Consider the following 24839-nt stretch of genomic DNA (forward strand, 5'->3'; position numbering starts at 1 on the left):
CATTCTCTGTGAGACTCTCCTAGCTAAATTGCTTCATCTTTTAGGCTTCTACAACACTTGTCTGAGTGTTTATAAATGTATCATGTTACAGTGTTGTGTATTGTGATTGTGTGGTTACAGGGCTCTTTCTGGACTCCTCCTCAGCAAACAAATAACAGCCATCTCTATATTGTAGTCCCGTGGCCTACTATAGAGCCAGATAGAAGGTCCACAGTGCATGTTCAGTGAATGAATAAAAACAAATGGGCACTCTAAGAATTTTTTAAAGGAATTACCAAAATATTTTCAAATACTTACAAATTGCTGTCTCCTTAATGCCTCATTCACTCAACATTTATTGAATACCTACTATGAGCCAGGCACTCTTCTATACACTAATGAACAAGAGAAGAATCATAGAAGCTAGCACAAAAGACAATTGTAATAAACCATAACCATACATTATAATAATATACCCCTTGGCAGTTTTCATCCTAAATTTTTAAATATACATTCTGAAACAACAGAGTCAGGCAAATCAGTTGAAATGGGAATTTATAGCCCCAAAACTGCTAATTATAATGTAAAATAAAACTTTATGTTTGGGTTCTTTATTTTAATTTCATTTTGATTCAGATTTATTCTGCATCATATACTGTGACAACTTGCATTGAATTATTTTCTGAAAAAAATAAATATTTTTTCTTTCATACAGAGTTACGTCATCTTGACAGCTATGAATTCCTGAAGGCCATTTTAAATTGAGGTAATGCTTCACCTTTCTAATTAAGTATAGCCTTGTTAAATTTCACTTTGTTCAGATGGAAACATTTTATTGACATGAAATTTGGTACTGTCTGTCTACAAAGAAAATAGGGCCATGTGCTTTGGAGCTTTAGTTGATTATATTTAATCTGTTCTGATAAACAGTAGGAGGGAAGTTTGACAAAATCTGTGAGTTAGAGACTGATTTTATAAAACATTGTTGATCTGACCAGGCTAACTTTAATTCAGAATAAGGATATCTAAGTAAATATAAAGAGGACCCTTAATTGAGCACCTTTAGTAGAAATATCTAGATAGATACTGACAGGTGAGTTATAGGGCACATCTGACTGAACAAGATATAACAAGTCTATAAATTTGCAAATGTGCTAAATTGATTAATTACATATTAATTAGTTGTTCCTTTTCTTCAAAACAGTTCCTGTGGATTCAGCAATACAAGTAAAATATGTCATATTTACAAATAGCTTATTATAACTTAGCTAGCTAGAAGCAATATGAGTCATGATGTGATATTAGTGTTTACTATGCCTGTAACTGAAGGTTCACATTAAGAACTACCATTATCCCAAACTTAGTGGCATCAGTATTAATTTTCCTAGAAGCTAACCAGATGTTGCCTGCTATCTCTTAGAAACAATGCAAAATGAAATAATTCTATTTTGAAAATACGTTTCTTTGGAAATGGTATCTCAAATAATTAGTATCAGCTTCCTGACAAACTAGCTCTTCTTAAAATATCTGCAAAGCACCTTATATAGTAAATGTCACTTTCATTCATTAAATTGTTTATTCTGTTGTACACAACAAATAATCTACACTAATAAAAAAGAAAGATGCAAATTGACCATACCTTTGTGACACCCACCAGCCAATCAGGAGTGAGTATGCAAATTAATCCAACAAAGATGGTGGGTTAATTTGCATACACAGGCACTGAGCAGCCCGGGGTGGGGTGGGCCATGGTGACGACGCAGGCATTCTGCACCGCCCCAGCAGCTCCAGGCCTCTGGCAGCGTGGGAAGGCGGAAAGGAGGCTCCGGGCGGAGTGAAGGCAGGGAAGGAAAGCCCATTCTTGCACAAATCTTCGTGCATTGGGCCTCTATTAGCTTATAATAACAGCTAACATTTATTGAGTACTTTCAGTATACCAGGTACTGGTATAAGCTCTTCATAGATATCCTATTTAACCTTCACAATAACTTATGTGAAGTAGATATAGTTATTGTCTTTATAGGTAGGAAACTGAGAAACAAAGAAGTTAAGTACCTTGTTCCAGAATTACCTAAGAGAGAGGCAGGATACCAACCTGTGTAGTTTGGTGCCAGTCTGTACTCTTGCCCACTATACTGCAGTAATCTGTGAATGTCGGGATTCACTACTGGTTAAAGATTTTAGATCAGTGATGGCGAACCTATGACACGCGTGTCAGCACTGACACACATAGCCATTTCTGATGACACGTGGCCGCATGCCGAGGATGAAACATTTGCAACTAGAGTCTTGGAGTTAGTTTTTTCCTCAAAGTGACACACTACCCGAGTTATGCTCAGTTTTTTGGCGAAGTTTGACACACCAAGCTCAAAAGGTTGCCCATCTCTGTTTTAGATCCTATTAAAGAGTAAGATATCATATGTGTACACATGCATACTTGTAGTTATTATAGGGTTAAATCTTTTATAAAATTTCTGATCTATGGAAATCCAACAGAGAACTATTAGATGTAATCATAAATACATATTCACAGTTACACATTGGACAAGTGAACAAACACATTTAGTGTGTGACAGTCTTGTTAGTGACCTTTAGAGGAACTGAGAATAGCTTTGTGGTCATTGAATCTAGCAAAGATCATTACATGTTAGGGGTGTTCTTCTAAGTCTTTAATTTGAGTAGTACTTTCAAAAAACTTGAAAGAATTAAGGTTGACCTACCAGTCAACTTCCCTTTCTGTGGGAAGCAACAAAGAGAAGTAACAGTGAAATGAAACTTGACTTACCTTTGAGGTATTTCCCTGGGTTCTTTTGACTGTGTTTTCTTTTCTCTTTGGGTACTTTCTTCATGATCTCATCCATTCCTTGACTATAGTTCTTACCTTAGTGTATATTATTTCCAAATCTATTTGTGTTCCTTCTCCTGATATAAACCCACATCTCAGCTGCTATACATTGTCCCCCAAATATGCTGATTTCATCACCCCCTCAACTGTTCTTTCTTCTACCTTCCTAGTGTTTGTGTTCATCTAATGTTAAGGCTCAAAACCTCAAAATTCTGTCTCTCTTTTTGTTCCTACATCCAAACTGCTGCCATGTCATATCACTTCCAAAAATGTTTGCTTCTCTTTTCCATGCCCACTACACTAGTTTATTTCTTCATTACCTCTCATCCAGATTATCCTCATCCTCATTGTAACTGCCTCTCTGCCCTTTGGTCCCTTTCCTCTATAGCCTGTCCTACTACTGGACAAATTATGCTTTAGAAGATATTACTCTACCATATTCATGTAAAATCTAAATTTAAGAGCTCCCTGATTGGACCACAACGTGCCTTTCCAATTTGTCATTGTGCCGTAGTCACTCCAGATTATTTGCCATTCTCCAGACAAATTCCTCATTTCTTTACCATTGTTCTTGTCTCCTCTATTTGGCATACCTTTCCCCCCAGCATTGTCAAAATTTTGCCCATCTTTTTTTTTTTAAAGGAGTGGCTTTTAAAAAATATATTTTTATTGATTTTAGAGAGGAAGGGAGAAGTTGGAAGAGATAGAAACATCAATGATGAGAGAGAATCATTGATCGTCTGCCTCCTACACACACACCCCCCCCACTGAGTATCAAGCCCGCAACCTGGGTATGTGCCCTGACCAGAACGTGGGACCCTTCAGTCCACAGGCCTAAGCTCTATCCACTGAGCCAACCCGGCTAAGGCAAAACTTTGCCCAGCTTTCAAAACCTGCTTATAACTCAGCTTACAGGAGGCTTCCTCAGATTCCTCTCTTCTGTGTTCTCATTGCTCTTTTGTGCATTTGTCATAGCTGCCCAACTGGCATGACTAAGGGAAGGTATTAAACTATATGATTTTTGTCCTATGCCCTGGAAACCTCTATCAGTGATCATACCCGTGGTGCCACTGTGGCCAACTTCTCTGTCTGCACATCAGCTTCTGCCCTCAGTCAGGGGAACCACCCCATACATATTCACTCCCAGAGCCTTTAAAAAGTGAAGCCTTGCCCTAACCAGTTTGGCTCAGTGATAGAGCGTTGGCCTGCGGACTGAAGAGTCCCAGGTTCCATTTAAGTCAAGGGCACATACCTCGGTTGCAGGCTCCTCCCCGGCCTGGGCCCTGGTTGGGGTAGGGGCAAGTACAGGAGGCAACCAATTAATGTGTTTCTCTCACATCGATATTTCTCTCTGCCTTTCCCTCTCTCTTCCACTCTCTCTAATAATAAATGGAAAAATATCCTCGGGTGAGGATTTTTAAAAAATGAAGTCTTATAAAATAATCCTATATAAAAAAGCCTGATATGCTAAGTGTCTGGTCGCCCATTCAACCACTCAAAGCGTGATATGCTAAGGCCACTCAACTGCTCACTATGATGTGTACTGACCACCATGGGGCAGACACTCCAACCGGTAGGTTAGCTTGCTGCTGGGGTCCGGCCGATCGGGACTGAGTGAGATGGGCTGGACATGCCCTGGAGTCCTCCCACAGTCCCTCCCAGGGTGGCCAACCTCCCGTATCCCTTCCCGGCCCTGATCGTGCACCACTGGGGTCCCTCGGCCTGGTCTGCCGCCCTCTGGCAATCTGGTACCCCTCGGGGGATGTCGGAGAGCCGGTTTCAGCCCAATCCCGCAAGCCAGGCCGAGGGACCCCACTGGTGCACGATTCATGCACCAGGCCTCTAGTGAGATAATATTGTAGGGGACACTGGGATGCTTTATCTAGAAATAATGTGGGTAAATCACTTCATTAACAACAGTATGAGGCTTAGTATAAACAGCACTATGCATAATGTCAACCTTGTGAAACCTAGTAATCAAGCTAAGCATATCAGATTTATGTTATATACATGAAATAATAATATAAGGCAAGCTATGATAGTACTACAAGTTCTGACCCTTTGTCTTTTTAGGGTTCTGGGCAATAGCAAATTCACAAAAGGATTGAGTCCAAAGAGGATCAAAGTATCAACTTGATTAGTGGAGGAATTGATAATCTCCAATATAGGAGTCTCTCTGGTAGAAGCTTGGGGTCACTAATATGGATTGTGCCTAAGGCCAAAGTGGGATCTCCTTTCTTCCACACTGAGTCTAAATCTGGAACTCTGTGTGCTCTCCTGAACCTGACAAGAAAGCTGGATCTTTGAAATAGACTCCATGTCCATGTGCCTCTGCAACAGTAAAGGAGGTAGAATGGGCTGGTCTCTACAACATGAAATTAGGAACACCAAGACCCATTGGACTTGAGACTAGACAGTAAAAAGAAAACAAAATAGTGGGGAAGAGTGTTGTATAGAGTAGAAGCATGTCCTATTAGTAGTAACATGTGGACCACTGTTCTGGACTTTGACCATTTAAATGTGTCGCCTCCATGGGGTATAGAGAGCAAAAGAGTTGACAGAAGTTCCTTCCTCTTCAGACTGAGAAGTATAAACATTCTTCTCCAAGTGCCAAATGAAGAAGAATAAGCAGTGGTATAGGAATACACAACAGACAGATCATCTCAGGGTGGTTTAATGAGGTCGCTTGTAAGGGTTCATGATTTTAAAGTCAGTTCTAGTTATTCCACTCTACATTATGGCTGACAGAGGGCCAGCCAGACCCTAGTAATGGAAACTTTGCACTTTACTAGGAATTTGGCATTTGAAAAATGACTAATTTTAACAGGCTGTGTAAACATACTAGGCAGAGAAAATGTGAACAAAAAGGCAGGAAAGCAGAATAATTGAATGGTAGAGTCCAGCCCCATCATTGACAGGTGTGACCGCTGGGATACTGAGTTCAGACTTTATTCATTAGGCAGAAGTGGATCGGTGAAGGAGCAATCCAAAATGTTTTAGAAAGAATAACTGTATGAACAATGAATCCTGTCAAAATGCTGCTCATAAACTGCATCACTATATCTGGGTTGCTTTTTATTTGTATTCTGAGATATTCCTTTCTAGAACCAGTATGGCAGTGTAGAGATAACATAGTGCTACTCTATACCTCTTGTGCTACAACATACCTCACATTGATCAAAGTATTTATTTTTGCTGGATCCTGAATTTGGCCTCAGAATCTTTCTCAACACAATTTTCTTAGTAGCCATGATCAGCTGATGAAACGTCTTTAAAGGCACTGGCATTGCCATAGAGAACAGGGTTTGGATTAAATATCCAGCACCAGCTCTGTTACCTACTTAGCTATGTGGCCTTAAATAAGATACTTGCTTCCACTAAACCTTAATTATAAAATGGGACTGATAACATTTACCTGTGGTATGGTACAAAATAATTAGTGCCTCCCCCATAGTAACTAATAAATTGGTCTTCCTTTCTTCTAAAGTGTTACCATTAGTTCTGATAACTGTGTATCAATAACATATAAGGATATTAAGGGAATGCTAGAGTGCTTCAGTTTCTATAGGAGTTCAGACCAGACTCAAACCAGAGTTGGTGAAAGTTGATTGGCAACCGATATTTTTATAGGATAAGAAGAATATATATATAGACTCTCAAGAATAGCAGCCTATCATGTGTTACTTCTTCATAACTACTAATGTAATCAAGGCAGGGTATTTCAGGAGTGAATGGTCCACATGCCCTATGGGAATATATGCCATCAGTTGCCAATGACCGCTTTCTTTAAAAGCTTCCCTTCACACAAGGGTCCTAAGTTAGCCAAACAGACAAAAACTTCTTCCACCACTAGGAGTCCCCAGAGGGACACACTGTGAATAGGAATGTCAGTAAATACTGTCTTTTGGGGGTGGGGGCAGCTGTTGGAGGAAACACCTGCTGCAAGGCCATTAAGGCTCATAGACAAAAGGCATGTAAATTTTGATGTTTTCGATAGGTCCTGTTGGAGTTTTAGAACACTCTCCGAAGTATGTCAAAATCCATATTCACATAAAGTGAGGAGTGCTATATTGTCAGAGTAGTCATATTGACAATTATTCCTGAAGGTGAATTTTGCTTAGAAGGCTCAAAAATAAGCAAATGAGAGATTACCAGTATCTAAACTAGGTATGAAATCACATGATAAATGGGTGTTTAAATCATTTCTTATCTCATGTATTCGATGCATGTTAATTTGGAAACTAATTCTTGATGATTTAATAATAATCATCTTTTATATCCTGTAGGCATTCAGAAGAAGTGTATTCACTCTGAACACCAACTTCTGCATCTGCCTGATCATATTTAAAGGAACAGAAGAAATGTTTGTAATTAATCTGCCCAGTAAATACCAGATCACAGCACTAGGCAGGTGCGTGTCTAGATAAAATTTCTTGCAGCTAATTTAAACTTTCTACACACACCAGTAGATAATCTCAATGTAAATAATACATTTCTTCTTGACTGTTTAATGAATAAGCCAACATGTAGACAAGTATCTTGACTTTTATTCTATATCATGTATGCTTCTGTATACTTTTAGCATTTGTGGATAGATTTAATAAAGCATTTATGAAAATGGCACCTTTGGTAGAGCTGTATATTTTAAAACTCATTAAATCTAATGGTGAGTAGAATTAGGTACCAGTTGTTTCATTTAAAGACCCAGATGTGTATTAATTAGATTCTTTTTAAAACTTTAAAAATTTATCCAGAAGTTTATTATGTAGCTTTTATCTCAGGGGTGAATTTTTATTATACTCTATAGTTATTTCTGTTGTAGAGAAAAAAAGTATTTTCAAAATTTTCACACTTTTTATAAAATAACAGATGCATTTTTAATAGGCATTTAAATATGAAGTTGTTTTTAAACTGAACTATACAAATTACTGATTTTAAAGAAGAGAATTTTCTTATGGGGCAATATGTGATCCCCTCCAAATTATTTTGAAGCATTAATTCTGTTTCTCTATGGTGTTGTTTTATTCATCATGTTTGTGTCACAAAATAAAGGGGAAGAGGAATCACAGACTATGTTATAACTTGATAACATGATTTCCCTACAGGGGATAAATGTTACTCCTTGGTAACTTGACCTAAGTCTTAACAAAATTTGTATGGGATATTATCATGTCATTTAATTCAGTGTATCATAAAAATAAAAATACTATTTGAACATCTTAAAATTTAACAAATTAAGGTTGAAAATAATTACCATTTAGAGAAATTTAAAATTCACCTCTTAAAATGAAAATAAGTTATTTTTAAAAAACTATTAATTTAAATGACAAATACTAAACAGTAGCCCAATTAAGCCTAATTGCCTTCTCTAATGTCTTGGTACTATCTAAATAAGATTTTTGAGATAATCGGTCTGCTAAATATTAAGAACACTGTGTGACACAGCCCTTATAGAACATTACCTAAAATATACCAAAAAGGATCATTCCTTTGCGTTCTAGCATTGAAAACCTTAGAATGTAAGCCAAAACAATATAAAGAAACCTACTTTAGTAAGGAAATAGTTAAGAAATAGATTGGTTTCATATGTAATCCAAGTTATGTAGGTATGTGCTTAATGCTATTAAATCAGTTACTGTATATCTGACCTCTTGATATACTAAGCTTTTGCCTTTCAGAACAGCTGGGTCTGCTAAGAATCATTTCTCAGTTCTCTTCATTGTAGATCAGATGACTCTCGCTTTATCACCCTTGGAGGCCACATGAAGGACAAAGCAGAAAGATCCACACACAAAACTAATGTTTATATGGGGGTGGGGGGTGGATACACTTGGCCCTGATTTTCCAGTGAACATAACAGAAAAAAGACCAATTGAGATTTGAAACCATTGTTACTCCAACCATTATTTAGTTGCATCCTATCCATCTCTTACTCTGTTTCTATTGAACAGAGAGGCTCCTTGGGCTGCCTTGACTTTTGTGAATGTTTCACTCACTTAGTTGTGGTTTATCATTTGGACAGAATGCTACATCGGGGATTTTTCTCCCCTCCCTATGGGCTCAAGGGAAAATGACTTCGTGTGCCTCATATCTGATACATGAACATACACCCTATTCTCTTCATTTTAAGAAGCAACCCTAAGTTTATTGGCAACAGAGAAAACTGGCATTTCTCAGAAACAGCCCTTCCCTCTAAAATGAAGTTGAAAATAACTTAGAAGGGTTTATTTTTGACAGGTATATTAATGAAGAAAGTGAGAAATCTTTAATATTTTTATAAAACCTAAATGTTTTGTATTAAAACATTCCTATATTACTGGGTGTAGCTGACAGAATTGCCTATTTCTGTGATCTTAATTCATCACTGGACATTTTTGATATTTTGGAACTTAAATCTCTCCAAGTACAAAGTTGACTTTTCTTCAACTGGTTTCTAACAGATATGAGACATTTGACTTAAGGTAATTGTTAATAAATCTCCATGAAAGCTACAATGTAATTCAGTAACATTAGATTAAATCCTCTGGAAAATATTTTATTGACAGAATTTACCTACAAGATAACCTTGAATATGGGCACATTCTATTTTACTGTTTATATACTACTTTTATTTTCAAATAACATTTCTCTGTTTCAGTTATTCAGAAGTTAGAATTCCCTCATCATTGACTTAAATCAACATCCTGTGCTAACACAAGTACACTATTACAAAAAATAAAAAAAAGTAAGACTACACCAGCCAGCCAAGATGCTGACATTTGGGCACACTGATTACAGATGGTGCCCATGGACAGCGATGTTCCTGCTGATTCGGCAGCGATTCAAGGCTGCTTTCCTCTGCGGACCTGCCCTTTGAGTTTTTATGCACATTTACTTTGAGAAAGAAATACTTCTTGGTTTTCGCTTTGTCTAAACCCACTCCCTTTATCAGACTGAGAGACACATACCTTCTTGCAACAGCCTGTGGTTGTCCATGTCAAAAACCAGATTTTCTTTATGCTTGCATTGTTTTAAAATACACCACCACTTAGCTAATTTGCTTTCATGCTGTCTTAAGTAATAGATATATTCATTAAAAATGTATGTTGGGGGCCCTGGCCGGTGTCGCTAAGTGGTTAGAGTGTTGGCCCATGGACCAAAGGGTTGTGAATTCGTTCAATTCCCAGTCAAGAGCATGTACCTGGGTTGCAGCTTCAACCCCCAGCACCTGTCAGGGCTCGTGCGAGAGGCACCCAATTCATCTCTCTCCCTCTCCCTCTCTCCTCCTCCCCCTTTCACTCTATGAAAAGCAATGGAAATGGAAAAATATCCTTGGGTGAGGATTAAGGTATGTATATATTTTTTAATGGGATAATGATTTTATTTTTATCACAGATTAAAGAAGACACATCTTTACATGAGAAACTCCAACATGGATATAATACATTATTTTTACCAATTGAATATTAGAGTAAATATGGGCTTCTGCTAATATAAAGTGATACAGAAATAACAAGGCCAAGTAAACATGAAGCATGATAGTAGCCAATGCTCATGGCACTGGTAACCTTGAACCATCTATCTAATCTAATAATAGACAAATATGCAAATTGACCGCACCTTCGCTACGCCCGAGCCACGCCCACCAGCCAAGCCACGCCCACCAACCAATCAGGACGAATATGCAAATTATTCAAACAAAGATTGTGGCTAATTTGCATATCACGACAGCGTAGAAAGAAGCCAAGAGCTGCAGAAGGGAGCAAAGCTGCAGAGAAGCAAGCAAGCCGGGGGCAGGAGAAGGGAGGAGCGGAGGCGGGGCCGGGGGAGAAGGAAGTTGAGCAGGCGGGGCCGGGGGAGAAGGGAGGAGCGGAGGCGGGGCCGGGGGAGAAGGGAAAAGCAGGCGGGCTGGCAGAGAAGGCGGGCCGGGGGAGAAGGGAGGAGCGGAGGCGGGGCCAGGGGAGAAGGAAGGAGAGCCGGCTGGCGGAGAAGTTAGAAAAGCAGGGGGGCTGGCGGAGATCGCGGGGCGGGGGACAAGGGAGGAGAGCAGGCAGGGTGGGGGTAGAGTGCAGCAGGAAACCCTATTGCAGGATTTTTCCTGCAACGGGAACGCTAGTATATATATAAAAGCCTGAACGACCAGTCGACCTGTTGCTATGACACACACTGACCACCAGGGGGCAGACACTCAATGCAGGAGCTGCCCCCTGGTGGTCAGTGCACTCCCACAGTGGGAGTGCCGCTCAGCTGACTGACCCATCCCTGGGGCCCACCAGCCCAGTGGCAGCCACTCCCTCCCTCAGTAGTCCTGCTGGTCCAATCTCTGGAGAATGGGCCAGGCATGAACATATCAAAGCCGCCAGCACAATCCTGACAGCGCCAGCCTCCTGGAAGTCAGCCTCAGGCACAGCGGCTGCTTCCCCTCCCTAGATGCTCCGCAAGGAAGAAAGGATATAAAAGCGGCTGCCAGGTGGCTCCCAACAACTGGTGCGAACGTCAGCAGGACGGATCCGGATCCCGGGTCGGCAAGGGCGTCCCACCACCCACCCGGAGGGCTGATCGTGTCCCAGCCCTCCCTGGGGACCCCACCCATGCACGAATTCATGCACCAGGCCTCTAGTGTTAAAATAAAAAATAACAGAAGGATAAAATTCTGCATTAGAGCATTTAACTTAAAGTGATCCTCAAAGCTTAGAACCTAGTGCTCATGAGAAATAAAAAAACTTCACTCAAACCACTTAGACTTAAATTCAGGAAAATTCATTGTTTAATTACATTCAAGTAAATTAACATTCTTGGAAATAAAAAAGTTTACTCTTCCTGCCTTGTTAAAAAAAATACAAATTTGCACATGTAAAGAATGAAATACACATTTTAAATGTAAAGAAATATTTATTTATTTTAAAAAGAGCTGAAGGGGAAAAGAGAACATCAACTTGTTGTTCCACTTATTTATGCATTCACAAGTTGATTCTTATATGTGCCCTGATTGGGAATCGAACCCACAACCTTGGTATACTGGGATGACACTAACCAACTGAGCTACCCGGCCAGGGCAAGAAAATTACATTTAAATAACAAAATTAGGAATTTCCTGTTAAAAAGGGGGGGGGGGGGCTAAATTCCTCCATTAAACTTGCTGTATTTGTAGATTTTTTTCAAGACAAATTATAGAGTACGTTTTCTAAATAAATACTGGGATGAAGGGCATTTTTTGTTTTCCCACTTAAATAACAGAATATTAACAAAATTCCAGCCGAAACCGGTTTGGCTCAGTGGATAGAGCGTCGGTCTGCAGACTGAAAGGTCCCGGGTTCGATTCCCGGTCAAGGGCATGTACCTTGGTTGCGGGCACATCCCCAGGTGGGGGGTGTGCAGGAGGCAGCTGGTCGATGTTTCTCTCTCATCGATGTTTCTAGCTCTCTATCCCTCTGCCTTCCTCTCTGTAAAAAAATCAATAAAAAATATTTTTTAAAAAATTCCAGTATGTCTTGGCCAGTGAATAGATAATAAAAGCGTCCATTGGGCTTTGGTCCCCAAATACTTTCATTTGTGTAGAGAAAAATGACTTTTCACTGTTTCCTATAATTCCATAATACTCAGAATGATCCTTTTATTTATACATAACAAAAACTTCACAAAACTTTTTAGCACTGTTAACATTTTCACATTTGGCGATAGAGCTAGTCGGTTTTCTTCTGATTTCTTCTACTTTTGGAATCCCACATGATTATAATGTTAAAGTAAACCAAGAAGAACAGGAATTTCAAGCAGGATACAAAACACACCAAAACAGAAAATAAGTCCGGGAATTTCTGAGGAGGATCCAGCGTTACAGTCATCAATGTCAGAAGGACCATAGTGATTACTGACATAAGAAACTGTAAGGAGAAAGACGTATAATTAAGTAATGTAAAAGAAATTTTAATGTAACACTAATTTGCAGCTGTAAATCAGTAGAATTGAAGGGTAGGGTTGGGGGGTACAATCTCTTTATGGTGGATCTCAACCTAGATTGCAAGTTAGGATCAGCTGAGGTTATTTTTAAAGTTCTTCAAGTGATTCCAATGCATAGGGAAAGTCTAAGAACCCCTGTCATATTTCATACCACCCAGGCACTGAAGAAAGTTACCTGGGACATAATTGCCCATCCGGGTTAAATTCACAGCATGCTCCACGACCCTAAGTCCTTATAGGATATAAAATTCTAAGCTAATCTAAGAACCCATTCATGGAAAAAGTTATCCATGGCAAATGGAAAATTATATTTCATGTTCACTACACTTTCAATGAGCTAGTGCTGTAGTAAGCATGGTGGAACACATGCAAGAAAAGGTCCTCTGGTCTCAAAGAGTTTTCCATTTAATTAGGGGAAATGCATGAACTAGTTAAATAAAATCACACGGACACATTTTAATAAATGCCATAATGAAGAGTAAAAATAATTACTGCATTCATTGTAATTATGTAGCAGTCAGTTTTCTTGAGACCGGAGCACTGAACAGAACTTCTGCAATGATGGAAATGTGCTATGTCTGTGTACTTTGAACAAGTAGGGGCTAACCACATGTGACTGCTGAGCATTTGAAGTGTGCCTGCTGCAGGTGAGGAGCTAAATTCTTTATTGTATTTAATTTTGCTAAGTTTAAATTTCCGCATGTGTCTAGTGGCTACTGTACTGGACAGTTTAGCTCTAGACTATGAACTCCTTTAAGACAAGGACGAGCCAAATCTTATTTCTTTTATCCCTAGCATAGTACATAAATACACAGAAGCTGCTTAAGTGAATGTAGAAAGCAAGCAGTAAGAAACCGTAGTCTCTGACTTCCATGAAGGAGGTGGGACATAAACAGAACCCTAAGAGATGCTTTAATGACTATATTATGATGGGATTGGTAAGACCTGAATAGAGAGTAATGCAATGATCATTCCAGATGGAAGAGTGGGAAGGATGGGAGCCAAAAAGACTTACAAACAGGGTACAAGTATCCTCCAAAGGGAAAATCCCTGAGTCAGTCGTGCGAGGAGTGAAAATTTCTGAATTGAAATCATCAAGTTGAACTTAAAAGCACATGAGCACACCGTGCCTTTCCCTTCCGCTCTTCTTCCCCCACAGGCGTGCATCTCCTAAACATTAAGAGACCCCACAAGACTTGCAACCAGGGGAGCAATGGGCAATGGCCCCTCATCCTGGGCTAATCCCCTGAACCTTCTCCCAAGGCCCCTTTTCTCTGACTCTTCAGTGAGCTGACAACAGCCCCGCCTAGGCTCTCTCCTGTTGCTTCTCCTTTGTTTCATTGTTCCCAGGTTTAATAAACGTACTTTCAAAATAAAAATAAATAAGCTTAAGAAATATGGGACTGACTAAAATGTCATGATAATATGAACTTGAATCAGTATTAAAAGACATGCTAAAATTCCTCCCTTTTTTAAACCAACTCCATCTATTAACCCCATTGTCTGCTCCTATTTACAGAAAAGTTTCCCAAAAGAACTTGCTGCATCCAATTCTTCCATTCATTAGTGAACCCACCCCAGTTAGGCTTTCACCCCAATCACTCCAATGAAACTGCCCTGGTCAAAGGTCCACGATAACCTCCACTGTACGAAATCCAATGTTGTTCTTGTTGCCTTATTTGATCTCCCAGCAGCACCTGAAATAGCACAACACTCCCATATCCTTGAAACACTTGGCTTCCATGACACCACACTCCCCTAATTTCTTCCAACTAGTTAATCCTTCTCAGCAACTTTGCTAGTTCCTTCTCATGTCCCCTATCTCTAAGAATTGTACTATCCCAGGGCTCAGTACTTAGTCTTTTTAATCTATACTCACACCTTTGGTGACCTCATTCAGTGACATAACTTTATTATTTATATGCCAAGACTCAGATTACTGTCTCCAGCCCAGACTTCTCCCCTAAACTCCAGATGCATATATCCAAGTGCTCCTTACTATCTCCACTTGGATATCTAATAAGCATCTAAAACTAAAATACAGGTCAAAGCTATCTTCAATAAGATTAATGGTTGACTTCTCATCAGAAAACATGGAGGCCACAAGGCACTGGGATGGATGACATTCAAGTTGCTAAAAGAAAAAGACAATTTTTCTAGCAAAAGTGCCCTTCAAAAATTAAGCAGAAATTAACATAAAAGTTAGTATATTTAAAAATACTGAAATAGTCCAGCCCACGTGGCTCAGTGGTAGAAGCATCAACCTATGAATCATGAGGTCACAGTTCGATTCCCTGTCAGGACACTTACCGGGTTGTGGGCTACATCTCCAGCAGGGGATGTGCAGGAGGCAGCTATTCAATGATTCTCTCTCATCATTGATGTTTCTCTCTCCCCCTCTCCCTTCCTCTCTAAAATCAATAAAAATATATTTATATTTAAAAAAGGTACAAATTCCCCAAATCTGAAGTGAAAAAAGGACATCACTGCTTACCATACATAAAAATAAAAACCAAAACCAGAAAAAGACATCGCAGGAAAAGAAAACTACAGATCAATATCCCTTATGAATATAGGAGCAAAAGTCTTCTATAAAATACTGGTAAACCCAAACCAGTGGCATATAAACAGGATTGTACATCGCCCTCACCAGTGTGGCTAAGTTGGAGCATCGTCCCATTCACCAAAAGGCGGTGGGTTTGATTCCTGGTCAGGACACATACCCAGTTTGCAAGTTTGATCCCCAGTCCGGGATCAAACCTGCATGCAAGAGGGAACCAATCTATGTTTCTCTCTCACATCAATGTTTCTCTTAACCTTTATCTCTCTCTTTTTCTCTCTCTCCCTTTCTCAAAAAAAAAAAAAAAATTTAAAAATTCAATCATTTTTTTAAAAGGGTTATACATCATGATTTAGTGGGACTTATCCCAAGAATGCAAGGCTAGTTCAATATACAAAAATTAATGTAAAGTATCACATTAATAGAATAAAGGGGGGAAATCACATGACCATATCATTAGATAAATGAAAAGCAGATGACAAAATCAATACCTTTTCATGATAAAAACATTCAACTAGGAATAGAAGAACTTCCAAGAACTTCCTAACCAAATAAAGGCCATTTATTTAAAAAAACCCACAGCTAACATCATAATTAATGTAGGAAGACTAAATGCTTTCCCCTTAAAATCAGGAAGAAGAGATGTCTACTCTTGCCACTATATTGAACACTGTACCAGAAATTCTAGTTAGGGTACTTTATAAGCAAGGAAATTAAAAGACATCCAGATTGGAAAAGAAGAGGTAAAACTATCACGATTTGCAGATGGCATGATCTTGTATATAGAAAATCATAAGAAATCCACTAAAAATTTATAGCACAGAATACAAGTTCATTATAAAAAAAGTAAATTGTATTTGTATACAGTAACAATGAACATTATGAAAATGAAGTTAAGAAAATTCTATTGACAAGGCATCATGAAGAATAAAGTATTTAGAAATAAATTTAACAAAAGATGTGTAAAACTTGTACACTGAAAACTAGAGAACATTGTTGAAGGAAATTAAAGAATATCTAAATAAATGGAAGCACACCCTATGTCCATGGGTTTGGATGGCAAAAATCTTAAGATGGTAATGCTCCATAAATTAATATATAGATTCAAAGCAATCCCTCTCAAAATCTCAGCTGGGCTTTTAGAGAAATTAATGAACTGATTCTAAAAATAATATGAAAATAGAATAGGGACATAGAAAGCTAAAACAATCTTGAAAAAGAAGAACAAAGTTGGAGGACCCATGTGTTCAATTTTAAAACTACAAAGCTATAGTAAATGAGACAGTGTGGTACCGGCATAAGCTAAGAACCATTCCTTAAAAAACAACTTACCAAATGTTGGATAACTCTGGGAAGAAATGTAAAACATGGAAGATATTTCCTAACAGAAATGGAAAAGGATTTCAACTGTAGTTCTTCTTCTGAAGTCTTTTCAAATATTGAAAAGGACGTTGCACAAGCTATAAAAAATGCCATCACTGTCACAATTGTGGGCATTAGAAGGTCATCCTTCAGTAAAAGAGGTAGCATACTATAAGGGAAAATAAAAACCATAATCACTTTGTAAAAACATTTTAAGTGAGTTTATAAGAACTATACTGAAAATATTATATGGAAATTGGTTTGACTCACCTAAATGTCGACACAAGTAAAAACCAAGTAGACATAAAAGGAATTTCACTTAAAACTAAGCAGACAGGTCTAAAATGATAAAGAAAAAAATAATTTAATCTTATAGAATATAATTTCAACTCTTACTTGTAAAAAATATAAAGACATTTTTTGTCTTATTTTCAGGGTAGCTAAAAAACCAAAAACTTAAAACAGCCATCAAGGTCTTCATATGGACTACGGATACTTTTTTATAACCATCAACCCAAATTAAATTAGTCAAAATACAGAGAAGGTGTCAATTCCTCATAATAACTGGAAAAGTGCTTCCAGAACTCAGTCCACTGGTGGAATATTTATCATACAAAAGCAGTTTTAAAAAAAGAATCAGAAAAACCAATCTAAACAGAGAAAGAGAGCTGCTTCATATATTTCATCATATTTGGTAAATATGAATTCCCAGAATAGTGGTTTTCATACTTCTTTCTTATGATCTTCCATGTTACATATTACTCAGCTTAAAACTAGTTGTAATAGGATCATCTGCCACTGAAGAGAGGACAACAGAGGCAAAGTAGAACTATAAAGGGAAACAAGTGTATGACTGTAAAATAAAAGAAAAGAGAGTGGGGGGAACAATAGGAAGAGGCTACATGAAAAGAGCAATAGTATAGGAACAGAAAGTGTAATGCCAAGAAATGGAGCCACTGACTTTACCAAAGAGTGGTTTAGGGTCATAAGTGCAAATTCTGTGACCTCCTTACCACCAACCTCTAGACCCATTACCTCTGGATTGAACTGTGGCAATAATGCTCAAGAAGGGACCTGGCCGGCATGGCTCAGTGGTTGAGCATCAACCTATGAACCAGGATTTCATGGTTTGATTCCCAGTCAGGGCACATGCCAGGTTGTGGCCCAATCCCCAGTAGGGGGTGTGCAGGAGGCAGCTAATCAATGACTCTCTCTCATCATTGGTGTTTCTCTCTCTCTCCCCCTCCCCCTTCCTCTCTCTGAAATCAATGAAAACATACTGAAAAAAAAGGGGGGGAGGGCTGATCAGAAAACCTGAGTCCCAGTCTCACCTCTGCCACCGACTCACTGTATGTCCTTGAATAAATGGTTAATTTAACTTTTTTTCTTAGGTGTAATTGAAATAATATCTTGTATTGTTAAGTAATTGAAAAAACTCTTACAAGTATTATCTAATATTCGGGGCCCAAGAGCTAATCTGAATGGTCAGATTACAGGTCACTGAATGAACTGTCTTTCTATGGGGTAGAAATTCTAGGGAAAATACACATTTGAAAGTAAATACCTCTCCATAGTTCTTGGCACTTGAGATGTGTGTGTAGGGTGAGACTAGCCTCATATAATAGTGGTACTCAGGTTTAGACTTTGGAAGATGAAATCAAGCTGATTTGAGACTGTTTTGTTCAAAGCAAAGAAGCTTTCCACATAGGCCAGCCCAGCTTACTATAAAGCTATGCACTGAGGTTTTAGTACAAAGCTCCACTTCCCATTTGCCATTGATCACTCTGTATATATCTCCCACAGGAACGTAGTGAACAGGGTGAGGGGTAGAGTGCTTGTGGGTTGGGATTCAAATATTCCAATGTGTTCTAGGCAAATACTATTTTAATATTGGGATAATAAACCCCTAATTGTCACCCAATTTCTTTGAAGATCAGGGAAAAAAATTAATGCTCCTAAAACAAAGTAGTCTGGTTAGAGATTTGCCAATAGGGTCTAAGAAATAGAAATGAGGCAACATAAGAAAGCCCCTAAAGAGGTGAATGGAGAGAACAGGCTTTGAATAGATATGAAAATGAAAAAGGCAAAGATGACAAAGAGACTCCAATCTTTGGAAGACATTTTTTATTAGCATATAGAATATATAGAGAAAGAAAGAAATCTGTCGGTAATAATTCTATGATATATTTTCAGTTTAAAATATAAAGAAATAAAACTGTAAAAGATCATCATTCTGAAAAAGGTATGATTTTATGAAATAACTTTATGCAACTATATAACATTTGCATAGTTGTATTTTATACCACTTATGTAATTACATGCAATACACTGATTTATATATTATAAATGCACTAGAGGCCCGGTGCACAAGATTCATGCACTGGGGGAGTGAGTCCTTCTCACAGTCCAGGACCCCTCACTCCTTATCGCCCGCCTGCGGCCGAGGCAGCAAAAGCTCCTGCCACTACCTCTGTGCTTGCCAGCAGTGAGCCCGGCTTCTGGCTGAGTGGCGCTCCCCATGTGGGAGCGCACTGACCACCAGGGGGCAGCTCCTGCATTGAGCATCTGCCCCCCTGGTAGTCAGTGCACGTCATAGTGACGGGCTGTTTGGTTGATTTGCATATTACGCTTTTATTATATAGAATAATAATTAATTAAACACTTGAAACATTTTTACTTACAATGATACTAAGAGAATGGACTTTTCATGTACTTGGAAAGAAAATAAAAAGAATGATAGTGCACAGGTAACCTTTAAGAAAAAAAAAGAAGGGAAATGAAATACAACAGCTTACAAAATATAATTGCAATTTAATTATGAATCTGGATAAAAATCATTTCAAGTAAAAACCTTAAAGTTTAATGTGGCTTCTATCTAGAAGGAAAATATGTACATAGCACTAATATGCATAATATTTCATTAAAATATATAATCAACGTATTTTTGAGAAAACTTATTACATCATTATACTTAACCATATATTAAGTTCATTGAGACTCAGTTATTAATAAACAAAACTACTAAGCACTTCAGATACAACAATCATGCCTTAATCCCCCCTTGGAATCTCTGACAACTTAAATTAAAAAGCATGAAGGAAAAGAAGGTCAAAATCTAAAATTGGCAAAATAAATCTATTTCAGTGTTTCTAAAACATGCATTTCAATAAAATATATTAAGTGTTCATAATAATTTCATTCATATATACATATGACTTCATTCATATGTGGAATATAAGACAAAATGAACTAACAAAACAAAAACATAGATACAGACAACAGAATGGTGGTTACCAGCGGGAAAGGGAGTGGGAGGAGGGGGAACTGGGTAAAGGGAGTCAGATACATGGTAACAGAAGGAAACTAGATTTTGCGTGGTGAGCACACTATAGTGTACACAAATGTTGAATTATAACGTACACCTGAAAATTATAGAATGTTATTAACCAATGGCACCACAATCAATTTAATTTTAAAATAAAATGTGCTTTTCAATAACAATAAATGTTTTATAAAGTAATCATTTGCTATTTGGGGTTTTAAATAAAAAATTACATAGGCCCATTTTCAGAAGTTTATATTCTGAATATCAGACATCAGTATACATCCAAATGTAGTTGTTCAAGTAAAAAAATGTGGTCACTACCTTGCACATGCTACACATCCAATCCATCAGCAAATCCTTTTTTACACCACCTCCTAAGTGTAATACCCACCCACTTCTCTCCTTCCCTCTGCTGACGGTGATGGAAGAGTGGTCTGAGCCACCCCCATCTTCCTCCTGGACTTCCTGGACTACTGCAATACCTCCTAATTGGTAACACTCTTGCCTCCTTCCAATCCATTCTCCAGTCAGCCACCATGCCTGTTCACATAAACCTCCTTATATTTAAACTAGAGGCCCAGGCCGAAACCGGTTTGGCTCAGTGGATAGAGCATCGGCCTGCGGACTCAAGGGTCCCAGGTTCGATTCCGGTCAAGGGCATGTACCTTGGTTGCGGGCACATCCCCAGTAGGGGGTGTGCAAGAGGCAGCTGATCGATGTTTCTCTCTCATCGATGTTTCTAACTCTCTATCCCTCTCTCTTCCTCTCTGTAAAAAATCAATAAAATATATTTTTTTTAAAAAATAAATAAATAAATAAACTAGAGGCCCAGTGCACGAAATCCCTCAGCCCGGCCTGCGCTCTCTTGCAGTCCAGAAGCCCTTGGGGGATGTCCGACTGCTGTGGAGGCGGCAGAGGCTCCCGCCACCGCACTCACCAACCATGAGCCCAGCTTCTGGCTGAGTGGCGCTCCCCCTGTGAGAGCGCACTGACCACCAGGGGGCAGCTCCTGCATTGAGCATCTGCCCCCTGGTGGTCAGTGTGCATCATGCAACCGGTCGTTCCTACCATTTGCGAATGACCAAATTAGCCTCTTATTATATAGGATTCCTTCAATTGCTTCCCTTCTGCGTCATCTGGGTCCTGCCTTCCTCTTCCAGTCTACTGCAGTCTTCCTCCAGCACTTCACACTAGCACTTCAGACCTGTACCTTTAAGCCTCAATTGTGCCAACGTGTTCCTGCCATAAGGAAACAGTTGCTTTTATCAAATCAGAGCCCAGATCTTCTTGTGATTGGCTCTTTCTGGTCGACCACTCAGTTCTAGGTTCAATGTCACTTCTCGAGAACGGCCTTCCCATATTCCATCTAAAGTAGTGCCCCTTAACCAAGCCCATCCGCAGTCTTTTCGCATAACACTATTTTCTTCATAGTCTTCACTACTCCCAGATATTTTCTTGGTAACTGATTTATTTTGTTTATTGTAGCTCTTCTGCCAGAATTAAGAGAGCGGGGATGTTCGCTGTCATTCCCTCACATGCCAGTACCTTAAAAAGGACTGGACACATTAGCGAGCACTCAATAAGTACTACTTGAATGAATTAAATATAAGTCATTTTGCTGCTATAAATATATTAGTATTCATACCATCAATTACCTCAATTACAGACTTATATGGAGAATTGACTTGAGAATAATTCAATCTTCATGCAAAGGAAAACACTTTAAAGAAATTAAAATGGGAAATATTTTTAAAGCTCTTAGAAGTATTCAATAAGAATTCAAAACTTTACCAACAAAAATAAAATAACCAAAGTCATTAATATGTCTTTTTCTCTTGTTTTTTAAACACAGTGGCTTGTATTAAAACAGAATAAAATTAGGAAATTCAGAGAGAGAAAATGTTTTTTCTGGCTGATAATCCCTGAAAGTAATCATCTCTAGCGCTGCCACAGTTACTCAAACTCTGAAATTGCATTCCATTATCTTTGAAATATACCTTTATTTAGCATGCTATTTGCCAGAGAAATAGCCTAATCTGATATAAGCTTGCAAATATTTCAAGTTAGGCCTATTGAAGACATTGGAGCATTATCCCTCTATTCTAAAAGTCCTATAGAATATTAACCGTAGATGACTCAGTGTGCTCAGAGTTCATTCACAGAATCAAACAACAGAAAACGTCAATAAAAAGGTAATCAAAAGAGAAGAAGAACGCGAAACTATCTTTCTTACATTGTGGTACTGATAGGCACTTTTGAAGTATTTCAGCAGTATGCTATGTTATGGCTAGTTTTTTAGAATGCAATGTAAGTGCGTGGCAGTCCCGGAATCGAAACCCTAATTCCTAAAATGCTGTGCCCTTCTAAAGTCCACTGACTTTCTGTTTTCATAAACCAAATTTTCTGGACATATTAAAAGATATTTTTTAAATGTCATTTTATAGGCCCATGAACACAGGAACAAAATTGTAAAAGTGCCACAGAAATACAACCTGGAGGGATTTGTAAACCCACTCAGAGAAACCCTAAACTGTAGGAAATAGAACCAATGCACCTTCAAACTGACACAAGTCATCTTTCTACAACAGATATCTGTCCCCCCCCCCCCCCCCCCCCCTGCTTAGGAATCGTTTTCTGGCTCCGCTTGCACACAAATCCAACTCCAACTTATTCAACCTGACACTCAAGCTCTTATACAATTTGATCCTTTTTGATTCTGCTCTCTCACTATATCCTCTACACACACACACACACACACACACACACACACACACACACACACACACAATGTTCAATAGCTGTTCCCAGAGCATTCCCTATCGTTTCTCACCTCTATACCTTCAAGCTCTTCCTCCTGTCTTGAATTCTCTTCTGCTATATAACCTCCTATCCCAAATCTCGCCCAGCTTTCAAACTTCATCTCCAATCCCACTTGCTCTGAGAGGCTGTCTAACATCTGCCCCCAAGTAATAGCTCCTGTTCCTGCACAATCATAGCACCTAATCTGTACCAAATAGAACTTAATACCATCTGCTATATCACATAATTATTTAAGCATATGTCTATCACCACCGTTTTCTTGTTTGGATTCCCTCATTGACTAATACAAAGCAGAACTTAAATAACTGTTGAATTAAACTGAAAGTTTCTGATTGCTCAACCTAGTGCCAAACGAAGTACCTAAGTATGTCAGACACTCAATAAATGTTCATCAAATAAATGAATGTTCCAACCCAATAAAGCCTCCTGTTCAGAGCAAATGATTATCTCTATTTTTAAAAGATCAGTTTCAGCAAGAATTAAGTATATAAAGTAATGGGAAACTTACCAGAGTATATCTGAATCCTCTGGGAGAGGGCTGAAGTATTAATTTTATACATGCAGGAAGCAGGCTCAAAAATGTAAAGCAAAAACTAAAAAAGTGAATAAAAATAAAATACTTGTTATCTTTGTAAAGGTCTATAGCTAAAACAAATACTTTTTTAAATATAAGGATCACATTACCTATCAACTTAAATTGATTTCAAATTAAAGTTTATTTTTACTTTTTAAATTTAAGACTAAATGAAATTTAAATAAAATTCATACCTTGAAATATGTGGGCTCTTTACTATATACATGATTATATAATACAGAACAAAACATTATAGTAGTAAGTGCTTCTTATGTTATTTTACTATTTAGAATCATTTGTAGAATAGAGAGAAAGGTAGCTAAATATCAATTATCAAATACTCAAAATAAGAAAACATAACCAGGTATAAAGAGACAATGCTCTATTTGTAACAGAAACATTGATAAAATGTACTCGTAAGAGACTCTCTCAGGCCCTCAATTCACAAAAGTTGATTATCTGGTTTCCAAGCACATGATAAATAAAATTAAAAAAACAACAACACAAGTTAGAAGCTGCTAGAGCTTCTAGTGATGGCTGATGGGCAGGGGGAGAACTCCATAAGCAGAGCCATCTGGAGCCATGTGATACCACGGCACACAGCCCCGAAAGCCCTGACACGGGGATCATAACACATACAGTAACTGGTTTTCCCACTTTGGGTGGCTTTGTGGTGGGTCAGCTTGGCTTGGAAGAACTACAATCCCTCGTTACATGGGCTATAAGGGATATTCGTGAAAGGACCGGATGGGAGAGGGAGGCAGCACACACACTCCTTCGCCCAGTTATTCAAACACTAGTCTTGGCGCTGCTGGGAAGAGATTTTGCAGAACTAATCAAAGTCCCTAATCAGTTGATTTTAGGTTAATCCAGTGATGGTGAACCTATGACACGCGTGTCAGCATTGACACGCGTAGCCATTTCTGATGACACGCGGCCGATGAGGCAGCCGCATGCCGAGGATGAAACATTTGCTGCTCCTGAGGATGAAACATTTGCGAAATAATGTTTTTTTCCTCAAAGTGACACACTACCCGAGTTATGCTCAGTTTTTTGGTGATATTTGACACACCAAGCTCAAAAGGTTGCCCATCACTGGGTTAATCTATAGGAAGATAGTCTTGAGTGCGCCTGACTCAATCAGTTAGAAGCTCTTTACTAGTAAAAGGGCTTAGGCCTTCCCTAAACTCAGAGATTCTCAACAGCAGTTGGGTCTGAATCGCTCTTCCTTCCCTTTCAATATTCCTCCCTGAATGCCTGTGGACTTCCAGTTTGCTTAGCCAGCTCCCACAGTTGTATAAGCCAATTCCTTATAGCAAATTCACACACACACACACTGATCCCCTCCTCATTCTTCTCTAGTTGAACCCTGACTGATTCATCACTGAAAATCACAACTCTTCGACATATGTTCAATCATGGTGAGCATACTCACCGA

At 38.7% G+C, this 24839-nt stretch overlaps 2 protein-coding genes across 4 annotated transcripts in view; one reads left to right on the forward strand and one right to left on the reverse strand.

The window, feature by feature from the left end:
- The window catches only part of ITGB3BP (integrin subunit beta 3 binding protein), a 49961-nt gene extending 42439 nt beyond the window's left edge, over positions 1-7522 (forward strand). For both annotated transcript variants that reach the window (XM_079777023.1, XM_079777022.1), the window contains exons 8-9: positions 695-745; positions 7111-7522. In XM_079777023.1, the coding sequence (XP_079633149.1) occupies positions 695-744 (50 nt within the window). In that variant the 3' untranslated portion in view covers position 745; positions 7111-7522. The remainder of the gene's footprint in view (positions 1-694; positions 746-7110) is intronic.
- Positions 7523-9146: 1624 nt separating this feature from the next.
- ALG6 (ALG6 alpha-1,3-glucosyltransferase) overlaps positions 9147-24839 on the reverse strand; it is a 45343-nt gene continuing 29650 nt past the window's right edge. For both annotated transcript variants that reach the window (XM_079777694.1, XM_079777693.1), the window contains 5 exons: positions 23336-23420; positions 19364-19434; positions 16953-17021; positions 16653-16851; positions 9147-12684 (listed from right to left, as the gene is read on the reverse strand). In XM_079777694.1, the coding sequence (XP_079633820.1) occupies positions 12487-12684; positions 16653-16851; positions 16953-17021; positions 19364-19434; positions 23336-23420 (622 nt within the window). In that variant the 3' untranslated portion in view covers positions 9147-12486. The remainder of the gene's footprint in view (positions 12685-16652; positions 16852-16952; positions 17022-19363; positions 19435-23335; positions 23421-24839) is intronic.

The sequence above is a fragment of the Cnephaeus nilssonii genome (genome assembly GCF_951640355.1).
Source record: "Cnephaeus nilssonii genome assembly, chromosome: 7".
In the NCBI taxonomy this organism is placed as follows: Eukaryota; Metazoa; Chordata; class Mammalia; order Chiroptera; family Vespertilionidae; genus Cnephaeus; species Cnephaeus nilssonii.